The sequence below is a fragment of the Xiphophorus hellerii genome, chromosome 23 (genome assembly GCF_003331165.1).
Source record: "Xiphophorus hellerii strain 12219 chromosome 23, Xiphophorus_hellerii-4.1, whole genome shotgun sequence".
Classification (NCBI taxonomy): domain Eukaryota; kingdom Metazoa; phylum Chordata; class Actinopteri; order Cyprinodontiformes; family Poeciliidae; genus Xiphophorus; species Xiphophorus hellerii.
The window spans coordinates 14,444,863-14,455,873 of NC_045694.1; the positions used below are offsets into that span (position 1 = coordinate 14,444,863).

Here is an 11,011-nt window from a genome sequence, read left to right on the forward strand (position 1 = left end):
AAAATAAAAGAAAACGTGAACGGAAAAGTTTGGAAGCTGTCTGGGAACTTTTCATAAATATTTAATAATTTGTTCTTTTATATTTCGCTTTACCAAAATATTGCATGTTTGATTGTTTACAGTGATGCACATATAGTGTTTTAGTTATGATCAATCTTTGCCATGGGGAAAGTCAACGACCCTCAGCCATCAGACATTCCTCATAGACAAAAATCAAGTTGTGGCAATATTACAAGTTTCATAAAAAAATTAACCTAAACAAAGTTTTATTTATTTCATGAGTCCTACTTTTCATCAACTCAAATCCAGATCACTCAAACTGCACAACAGAAAACAATGATACTGAATATTGTAAACACGCATAACATCTTTGGTCCTTCCCTGGTTGTTGTGTAATCATTGGTTGTTTTCTCTTGAAGAAATAGCTTGAGGGTTTGTAACATACATTATCTCTTCTTTTCAGAGAAGTCTAAGTTGTTTACCTATGAAAGTCAAGTAAGTCGATAGGTCTGCTCAAATGACTTACTGTGGACAACTAAAATGAGATCAAGTTGAATTGTTTATGCTCCTAAAAAAATCATACCGCCTAAACAGGTTGTTGCTCAGGCTAAGATTTTCTTGCCCTTTATTACTGCTTCTGAGAACCTGAAAAACCTCATGCCTCAACTAAATGCTAGAGAATGTACCATCAACATCCAAAGAGAAGATTTTCACCAGCGTTCTCTAAATTCATATGTAAGGACATACATTTCTTATCCTAATTCACACCCACCAACCACATTATTAGATAAATCTCAGCAAGTAATGAGGACTTTGTGACGTGGTGGATTATCCTGCTGCAAGTTAGTTTCCAAGATCTTCTTCTGTGGAACCAGATCCCAGATTAAATTGATTTTCACAGGGCACCTTTCCAAATACAACATTTATAAGAAAAACCTTTGTACTGGAGGATTGATCAGGACGTTAATATAACCTAAGACCTGCTTGTCTGTGTGTCTTTTTCTTTGTTTGTCTTGGCAAGTCCAAATACTTGGCTGTTGTGGAAAACTGCCTCACACCAGAACATTGCTCAACAGTTAGGCGACTTGTACTTGGCTCTTGTCAGATTTATCAGTTATCCAAGTGGCTTATTATTATCAATTCATTCTATTCAATCTAAGCTGTCTCTTTGTCTCTCTCTATTGCATACCTCCTTTTGTTTGTGATGTTCCTCTAGTTAACCCAGAAGTGCTAATGCACACCATATCTTCTCAGAAATGTCATTTGTGAAACTGTTTCAACTACTTGTTATTGGACTTTCATATAAAATCCAGATGAAACACACAACACAATAGATTTTGTAGTTTAATGCAGCAAGATCAATGGGTTGGAAATATTTTCAGGTATTGGAAGCAATGACATGTCAATGTGTGGATAGAAACGAGGTTTCATTTTAGGGATGATTGTTATGACTCAGCATGGTCAGCTATTTTAATAAAGAACGTTAACAAGAGCTACACGCTATGCCTGGTAGTTTTTCTCTAGGCTGTGAATTTTATGCTTTTAATAACTTCTTAGCTGTTTTTATATGTTGTGTAAATGTATGTGTGTGAGATGGGGTTTTATGTGATGCTGTTAATGTTATTTTGCGACATTTTTCACTGATTTCATTGATAAAACTTTAAAAAAATGTGCATTCAACTTAGTTTCAATAGCTCAGGCTTGTGAGTTGATCCATCAGCTAAAAAAAAAAACACACACCACACACAAAAATAACCAGCTTCATAGATCCAGGTGACTCCATGCAACAAAGAAAGCTTTGAGACTGCTCTTGTTCAGCCAATAAGGTACTTGTGGTTTTTCCTGGAATCATGTCCTGTCTGGGCCTTTGTCTTTTGGTTGCTTTTGGACTGGTTAGACAGATGTATTTCGAGTCCATGATGCAGATAATTAAAAATTATTAAGAATAAATACGGTGTTCAGTCAGATGTAACGGTGTTCCCTGTAATTAACTCTTTTGTCTGTTAAAAAAGTAAGCCTGCATTACATAATCTTTTATAGTGATCATTATCTGTAAATAGAGTCATTAATTTCCTGGTACAACAGTCAACAAGAACACTGCAACCAACCGCATGACATTCAAACATTCAAATTTAGTTTGTTAAAGTCAAACTGGCTGAGTGGCTTCTTGCAATGAGAGATGTTTCTGCTACGAGCAGCTACTGGTGGGTTCCTGCCCGGACGTACAGTACAGACCAAAAGTTTGGACACACCTTTCTAATTCTATGGGTTTTCCTTATTTTCATGACTATTTATAAGGCAAGAAATCCCACTTATTAACCTGACAGGGCACACCTATGAAGTGAAAACCATTTCAGGTGACTACCTCTTGAAGCTCATCAAGAAAATGCAGAGTGTGTACAAAGCAGTAATCACAGCAAAAGGTTGCTACTTTGAAGAAACTAGAATATAAGGGGTATTTTCAGTTGTTTTACACTTTTTGTTTAGTGCATATTCCCACATGTGTTATTCATAGTTTTGATGCCTTCAGTGTGAATCTACAATGTCAATAGTCATGAAAATAAAGGAAACTCATTGAATTAAAAGGTGTGTCCAAACTTTTGGTCTGTACTGTATGTGTTGGAAATAGCACTGATGTGAGAGGGTGGGGCCTTGGAGGTTGCTCACTGGAAGCACCAGACTGACAAGCTTTCACCAATTCTGCTGTGCCGGAAGACAGGATTACACAACGAACCTCAAAACACACTTACCTTAAACTAACCAAACATTTATTAATCCTGCTTTGGTAAAGTTATGAGAAGATCTGAGAAAACCTTGAGTAAATCATGCAAACTGTGATGTTCAGAGCAACAAATGGATCACAGAATTACATTACGTCTCCAGATTTGTACAGTTCTTCAACTAGAGAGGAACATACATGCTTGTGAAAAATTACCATGCTAACAACCACATGTTCGAGAGGCAAAGTGAAAGAGTTACTGATGCCTTCATGCATCATAATAAAGCAAGGGCAAATATTGCCCAGACTTGAATCTTGCACTAAAAAACAGCAGGATTTTCCACTGCCTAGTTTGTATTTTGATCAAAAATGTTTTTTTAAATTTATTTTTGCAAACCATTAAAATTGAAAGAAGATATAAAGTTTTAAAAATGTTTTTCATAAATTAACATGTTGCTAGACTTATCAAAAAAAGCAGCCTTAATTTGTATCCTTTCACTATCTCCTTCACTTTTTGAGAAGTCACTCAGTTCCTTGTTGCATGAAAGAGCCCCCATCGCTGGTCTCCACTTTTAGAGCGATTCAGCTTTTCCCGCCATCCGTTTACTATTGCAGAATAGTCCTCCTCGGAAAATTCCTGCAAAGTAAGTAACAGACCGAAGGGTATTAGTAAGTCCTCCAAAGTTAAGAAAAACTTGTGCAAGTAAGTAAATCCCGTCTCCGTAAAAATGTGAGTTTTCAAGTTGCTCTGCAAACTAACCTGGATAAATTCCTCTTTAATGTCCTCTGCTCTCTGCAGCTCAGTCTGGATCACTTGGATGAACTGGGCTGTTCGGTCTTCCACTCGAACATTGCAGAAACCAGCTTCCTGAATAAACTGCATCAGAGCGAGAGAGAGAAGGGGGCGGTGAGTAAGAGTGGAAACAGCACCACCTCCTGGATAACTGCAGCATAACGTCACGTAGAGAATGAACAAAACTGATTTTCATTAGAGTCAAGCAAAAGTCCTATAACATATCTGTATAAAATGTCTTTTGAAGGATCTAAAAGGCATTTGTAGGTTTGACATTCGTGTAAGTTGTTTTGGTTTGATGCAACGTTGCCTTCAGGCAGCAGTGCATCTAGCTGGAGATTAGTCTGTACAAGAATTTCACTAAAAGTGACAGACAGTGGTTCTTGCTTCAGTAGCACTCTGGGCAAGCGTCTCCTCCTGCCACCTCCAGAGTCTACTGCAGCACAGCTGGTGAAAACACAATTTCTTCACTTTTTTGGTTTGACGTAGATTAAGGTAAGACACAAGGTAACTGGTGCCACAACAGAACCTGAACCATCAATTCTCAGCAGCAAGTGGGAGTGCCTGCTCATATGACACATAAATAAGTTTTTTTTTTTTTTTTTTTAAATATGATGCTGGTGCATTCCCTATTTTTGTGGCACTCTGGGTAACTGCCCATATATCCTGGTTCAGAAACTCCCACTGCATGTAGGAGTAGCACAGATTTAATATTTCAGCTGAAATATGAGTTTGGAGGCGATACAAACTGAGAAAACTGAAAGAGTAAAAAAAAAAAATCCCTGAAACGCTTGTTGCCACATATGCAGCAGCGTTTATCCACACCTGGTTAGTGAGGCTGTATGAGAAACTGCAGATGTAAAATATTATATCCAGACAGGACAGTCAGACAGTGTAATCATCACATTTGTCTTGTTTGTGTTTAATTTTATTGCCTTTTTTATTTTTAACAATTTTGTGGGATTTAATAGTTTTTAAAATAACTAATATGAAACAAAAATCTGTTTATTACATTGTTGACATAAACAATGTAATAAAGCTTCTAAATTATGCCAAATATCTTTTAATTTCTATGATAAATATAGGCAAACCATGTAAATGTAAATTTTTCAATACAACTAGTATTCACATGGATCTTATTTTGATGCCTAAACTTTCCTGCAGATTATAAACACACAGTTACATATATGGTAACACTGACCCTCTAGAGTCAAAGCCAGATCTCAAACTGATTGGTCTCTATTTTTAATTACAGTAAGCATAAAATAAGACTCCCACTCTGCTCTACTTTTTAAAAATTATTGTTATTATTATTTAGAGAAATCATATGCACCAGTACCTGGACTGTGTCCCACCTTGCATTTTTTTATTCAAATACATGTAAATCTTATATTTTGTTGGGAAGAAAATAGTTTGACTATTTTACATTTTCATATTTCTGTAATAAGTAGTAGTAGTGGTGGTAGATCACCTTTTTCCTACAGTTTGGTGGTGAGTCAATGTGACATGTGATGACGGACTGCAGGATTTTGAATAACAGTAAAGTTTCTATTCTATTCTATTCTATTCTATTCTATTCTATTCTATTCTATTCTATTCCTTCATAGCAAAAAAGGCATAATATTTATTCATTACCCTTTAGATATTAATGCTATCCACTGGTAAAACAATGAAGCTCATCCTTCAATCAGTACATCGTCTTATCTTGATCAAATCTAAACAAAATAAACTGAAGACATACTGTAGGTTAACAAAATTTGAGGATTTTTATTTAGATTTCTTTGAGAGTAAAAATACATAAAAATTTTAATCATTACTGTTTAAAATGCTAACATGAGTGTTAACATTATGTTACAGCGTCGCAACCTTGGAAGGAGTCTCAGGGGTTGATAGAGATGATGTGTCTTGAACTTTGTCTTTATTGCTCTTTCTATTCTGATGATTAATAGATTCATTTCATTTGAAATGTATCATCTAATTTTCCAGAGTTTTTCATTATTGCAGCGGGAATCCAATCAACAACTGATATCTCAGAATGACTAGTTTTAAAATGTGCTAGTATGTCATAAAGGCTAACTCTTCTAATATTGAACTAAACTACACATCAGTGGGAAGTGCTAATATATAAACCTGCTGGTTTACCTTGCCATACTCTGACGGTGTGTAGAGGATGTAACCTCTCTGTTTGACGTAGGCCTCAAATACTGGAGTCCACGGCTTCTCCCCGCAGCAGTAGTCGCTGATTAGCAGCTGACCTCCCGGCTTTAACCAGGACTGGATGCAAAGAAGCAGAAAAGTTACTGGAAGGAATAAAGTATAATCGTCACATAAACTTTTAAAATTTTTCTTATGTTTCTCTCACAAACAAATCAATGTAAATATAAAATAAGAAAATGATTAAAATTCTTACATGGAAGTGTTTGAAGAGATCCAGTTTGTCATCTATGTGCAAAATTGTGTCTCTGCTGTAGATCACGTCAAATGAACCTTCTGGAAACGTCCTCTTAGTAGCGTCTGCCACCTCAAACTGCACCTAAGGAAATGCTAACAGCTTAGAGACATTTCGTTTCATGGTTGTACAGTGGTGCACGCTTATCATAAAGGAGCTGCAGAGGCAACGCTCTGATTTTTAATATGAAAAGTAAAAGTATCCATACTGATGGCAGCTTCTCTGCTCTTGCCCTTTCAATGGCAATGTCAACCATGTTGTCGGACAAATCCAAGCCAAGCACTTCCACCCCAAACATCTGCAGAATAACAACATTTGCCTTCCTTTTAGTTCTTGTAATCATTTTGATGATGCTTTGGGCTGATATTTCTCCTGGTCTTGTTAGTCTTACCTTTGCCATGTAGAAATCTCCTCCTCCAATTCCACAACCTACATCCAGAACCTTCTGTCCATGCTTCAGGTTCAGCAGGTCCACAAACTCCTGTTCGGAAAATTATAAAATCTTTAACATGCTGAAATATTAAATCCTCCGCCCGCTATTAAACATTTGCTCTTTGCTTCAATGGTAAAAAAAGAATATGTGATATATACTTTTATTGGTAGTGTGATCATCAGCTTAACCAGAAAGCTACAGGTTTCTTTAGAATTGTTGAAAAAGGATATCAGTTCTGTAACTCAGCTGTAAGCACACATATACATCACCACTATAAAATTTACAACAACACTATATGGGAATGACAATAACTCAATTATAATGGTTACTCTCAAGAATACTGATCTCATTTGTCCACTCATGGGCACTCAAAGACTTAGAAGGGATGGTCAGGTTTTATTTCAGGAAAAAGATAAAAACTCTCTGATTGCTCAACACTCATCCAAAAATGTATTAATTTACATTAACAAAGAATAAATCAGTTATGACAAAACTTGTTTTTATTACTACTATTCACAACATTAATATCCCTTACAGTAAGAAGAAACAGGTTGATAAAATTTACAGATTACTTTCAATCTAAATCTGCGAGAGGTATGAATAATCTTGGCCATCAGTCTTACTCGTTTTGATTTCTTTCAGCATTTTGCCTTCTTTCTGAAACATCTTAATTTGATTTTTTTTTTACCTTGGTTGTGCTGGGTCCACCTGTGCTGACATAACCAGCCCCAAACATCTTTTCATAGCGCAGGATGCCTCGCCTGGTGTACTGCTGGTTGTCCAGGAACTGCTGGAATGTGCTAAAACCACTCTGGGAATCTGAGGAGCGAGGAAGCTTCTGCAGAAGCCAACACATCTGGTTCGGATTGTTTTTCATCTGAGACAGCAGAAGGACGAAAGCGAGAAAAGATGATGAAAGGAAGACATATCTTTGTCTAAGTATGACAGTATCAAAGGAATTATCTGGAGATAAAGACTTAGCAATACCTCAACATAAGTCTGAACTCTCCTTTTAAAGACAATATCGAAACCAAAGGTTTGGCCTCCCTCTGGTGCCTCCACCTGCACCGAGGTGGCCAGGTGAGTGTACTGTGCCTCACTGCGGTAGCAGGTGGGATTGAAATCTCTCTTGCAGTCACCTTTAAAGAATAAAAAAAGAATTGTAATTATTTCTGCTGAATTAAAAGATTCAGAAACGTTTCCTGTTTACTCAGTACCTGAGCGGTGGTTGCAGGACTCTCTGAAGAAGAGAAATCCACCAGGCTGCAGCCAGTTCAGCATTTTCTTCATGAAGGACTTCAGCTCTTCGTCACTCAGATACATCAGCAGCCAATTGGAGAAGATAAAGTCGATACTGAGGAAATAGTTATATCAGTAACTCCAAAATGTACAGCTAGGCAGGAAATATATTCTATACAGGAGAGATTAATGAGCATCAGTCATGGAAAGTATGTATGACCTCCAAGAGGCACTTAAGGCACTTTTATTTGAAATGTTTGTTTAAAAATGAACTCAATTTAGTGAAACTCAGTCACAGCTTTGCATTTCACCAAAAAACTGTAGGTATAAGCTTCATCTGATTGTGTATCAGCAATAGTCAAAAGATCATTTTCTGTGCCTCAGTCGTGATTTCTTTGATCTATTCTGCTTAACTTTCAACTGAGTCTCTTCGCCCCTACCTGTGCTGGGGGATGTCCAGCTTTGTGACGTCAGCTTGGACGAAGCTGACGTTGCTATGGTGACCATTGTTCTGCCTGTTCTTGTCCACAAAGCTTTGCATGAAGTCCACCGCGGTCACATGGGCTGCCTTGGTCAGCAGGTGGCTGGTGAAGCGGCTGTAGAGGAACATGACCGTTTTTATGAAACATAAATGAAATTTGATTCCAACAACTTTAACTATAAAAATGAAGCATTTGTAATATTGCTGCAGCTAAGATTTAATTAAACTTGCTTAACAAAGCTCTGCAATCTTTTTATAGAGACAAACTTGTTTTCTCGGATTAAAATCTCTTCATCGCTTTGTGTTTTATTTGTACGCTGGTATTACTGGATCTTACTTCTGCAATTGACACAGCTGATCATAATTATCACCTGATACACCATACTAGTATATGGGATTACATAGTACTTTGCTAAACTAGATCAGAATGTACTTGTTTAATTTGGAAATTATAACTGCATAAAAAAAGATCACATCTGAGGTTCCTCAAGGTTGTGTTGTCGGGTCACTTTTACTCAATGTTTATATCCTCCTCCTAACTCAGCATATGGGGTAACACTACAGTTCTTCCCCTAACTATGCAGATGAAACACAACTATATTTCTGTCTGGTTATGCAGAAAACCTAATTATCGTCATTGACCACTACCTAAAATTTCAAAACAATGTAATTTCAACAACCAAATCAGACTCATCAAATCTAAAAAATATTGACAGGTCACCAAAAATCTCAAGCAATCTGGCCAACACCAGGACAATGGATGATATCCTGATTGTTCTTAGATAACTGCTCTGCCTTAGTGAAATGAAATGTCTAGGACTAAATACATGTCAAGGTTGATAGATTAATATTAACCATGTAGACATGCAGGTCATCAGTGCACCGTTTATTCAATGTTTCCCAGGAACAGAACTGAAGAAGACAAGGCAACATTTAATTTTCTTCCGTCTACTATTTACAATATTGCTTTAGATAAGGGCTTAAAACCTTTACAGAGAGTAACTGAGCTTTATGCTCACCCAATCCCAGCTCCCAGCTCCAGCACTCTGCGTCCCTCCAGGGGAGGCAGCATGGACAGGATCTCGGGCAGCTCATGCTCAGTCAGCTTTTTGGCTTGGGAATCCAGCATCATCTCCTCCACGGTGGCGGCTTTGGAGTGCTCCTTCCAAAACTCTGTCATGTTGCAACGCACTGTTGAGCAAACAGACTGCGTGAGTTGAAACTGAGGATTGGAAAAAATGTTAGTCAAATGAAAAGACAAACTTTGGTCAGATGAAAAGGAATTTATTGCCACATCAATATTAAGTTGTTGTGTAATTTGAACTATTGAACTCTTTCCTGAGTCACTGACTTTAGACACGGGAGGTAAAACGTAACGCTTCTGTGTATCTTGTCAATCATAATTCACCTTTCACCAGTTCTTGTGTGTTTTCAGTTTAGTGATTATATTTTAAACAGGCGATTCTTATAAAATGGTTGAGCGGAAGTCTTTTAAACATAAATCCGCACTAACTCCCTGTCCAGCACACAGATTAACCTTTAATTGAACGGATTAGACAATCTTAAAACGGCACAGTGATGTTCTGCTTATCCGGAAACAATTCATTTTAGATTTTCTTTTCTTTCTTTGTTTGTGGTTTCTAAAAACAATTTCTGAAAAAAAAACGTATATGTGCCAAAGGGGAAAAACTGGATGATTTTAGCTGAATTTATAAGATTTACAGACTGTTAGTAACATCAAATTAAAAATGTCTCACAAGGGAATTAAAAATAGTCATATAATTTATTCTCTTTTGAACAGCATTTGTTTAATATTTTTTAAAAACTTGATTCATTACTATTAATTAAAAAAAGAACAATATTATCATTAGAACTGGGATAACTGCATGTTAACTCCTGACAAAACTTCAGGGATGTTTTGGCAGGCCAGGGCTCCCAGTAGGTTTACTTCCACCAGCCTGAATGAACAATTACAGCAAAACCACACAAGTCAACAACTCCAGCTGGATCCAAACTTTGGTTTCATCATTTCCAGAAGACTTTCTGAAATCCTCCCAAAGAAAGCAAGACTTGTCTGTTCTCCTCATACCTTTTTCCATGGTGGTCTCTGGTTGATTAGCGCAGTAGGAAATAACAGGAATTAATCTCCAATATCCATTCAGTATGGCAAGTACTGATAAAACTTTTTTTTACAACTTGTAGCCCCTCCCGGACAAAGTGCAGATATCAGCTTCTGTGGTCGCTCTTTAAATAAAAAGGTCAAAGTGGCGCGGTTAGGAGGTGGTCTACATGTAGACACCTGACCATTAGGATGCGTCCAATGTAGTGGAGGGGGAGGGTGTGCACATGAATAATCAAACAAGGACACGACTTACCACAGTGTGAGAGGCTCAGACTTCCCACCATCAAAAAAACACCTGTGATAGCTGTCAGCCTAAGGCAAGATAGAGGCTGGGTGATGCACACTTACTTGTCAATTTACACAACGGTCGGTCTATTTGATGTTTCCCAGCGACGGTCTGCCTCACTGGTTTTGTCTCACCTCATCAGGGTTGTGCTGACACCATAGGAAATGCCTCGTGGCATGTGCGAATTACGCAATGTTGCCTCATCCAGTTCAGGCTCAAAGCCAGGACAGCTGCACCGAGCCGTGCGAGGTTAAAGCTGCAGAATTTGCTAGAAAGTTCCAAGAGCTTTTGTCTTTGGATTTCTTATAAAATAAGAAACAAATCAGCATGAACATTGTTTTGTTCAATATATAGATATGGACTAACCTAGAGTTATCACAGTTAAACAAACAACAACAACAACAACAATAATAATAATAATCATAATAATAATAATAATAATAATAATAATAGCATTTCCCAAATAATACATGAGATTTTTTCACACAC

The 11,011-nt window shown here is 37.2% G+C and overlaps 1 protein-coding gene across 2 annotated transcripts; it reads right to left on the reverse strand.

Annotated features, from left to right (window-relative positions):
- Nucleotides 1-2,746: 2,746 nt before the first annotated feature.
- On the reverse strand, nt 2,747-10,696 carry pmt (phosphoethanolamine methyltransferase). Of its 2 annotated transcripts, none has more exons than XM_032554168.1 (12): nt 10,585-10,696; nt 9,134-9,305; nt 8,074-8,229; nt 7,612-7,748; nt 7,382-7,533; nt 7,083-7,271; nt 6,353-6,442; nt 6,170-6,259; nt 5,923-6,045; nt 5,655-5,786; nt 3,480-3,596; nt 2,747-3,356 (listed from the first exon to the last, which is right to left on the reverse strand). In XM_032554168.1, coding segments are annotated over exons 1-12 (1,470 nt in total). In that variant the 5' UTR covers nt 10,586-10,696; the 3' UTR covers nt 2,747-3,245. The 2 variants fall into 2 exon arrangements, with proteins under 2 accessions (XP_032410059.1, XP_032410058.1); XM_032554167.1 differs by lacking the exon at nt 10,585-10,696 and adding an exon at nt 10,204-10,355.
- Nucleotides 10,697-11,011: the final 315 nt, after the last annotated feature.

Bases quoted from the DNA above. Each gene is read 5' to 3' on its own strand.
- pmt (XM_032554167.1), bottom strand. The intron at 7,272-7,381 runs GTATTGCTAAGT...CTGCTGTCTCAG, and splicing joins GAGTTCAGACTTATGTTGAG to ATGAAAAACAATCCGAACCA. The intron at 6,260-6,352 runs GTAAGACTAACA...GTTATTCTGCAG, and splicing joins GAGATTTCTACATGGCAAAG to ATGTTTGGGGTGGAAGTGCT.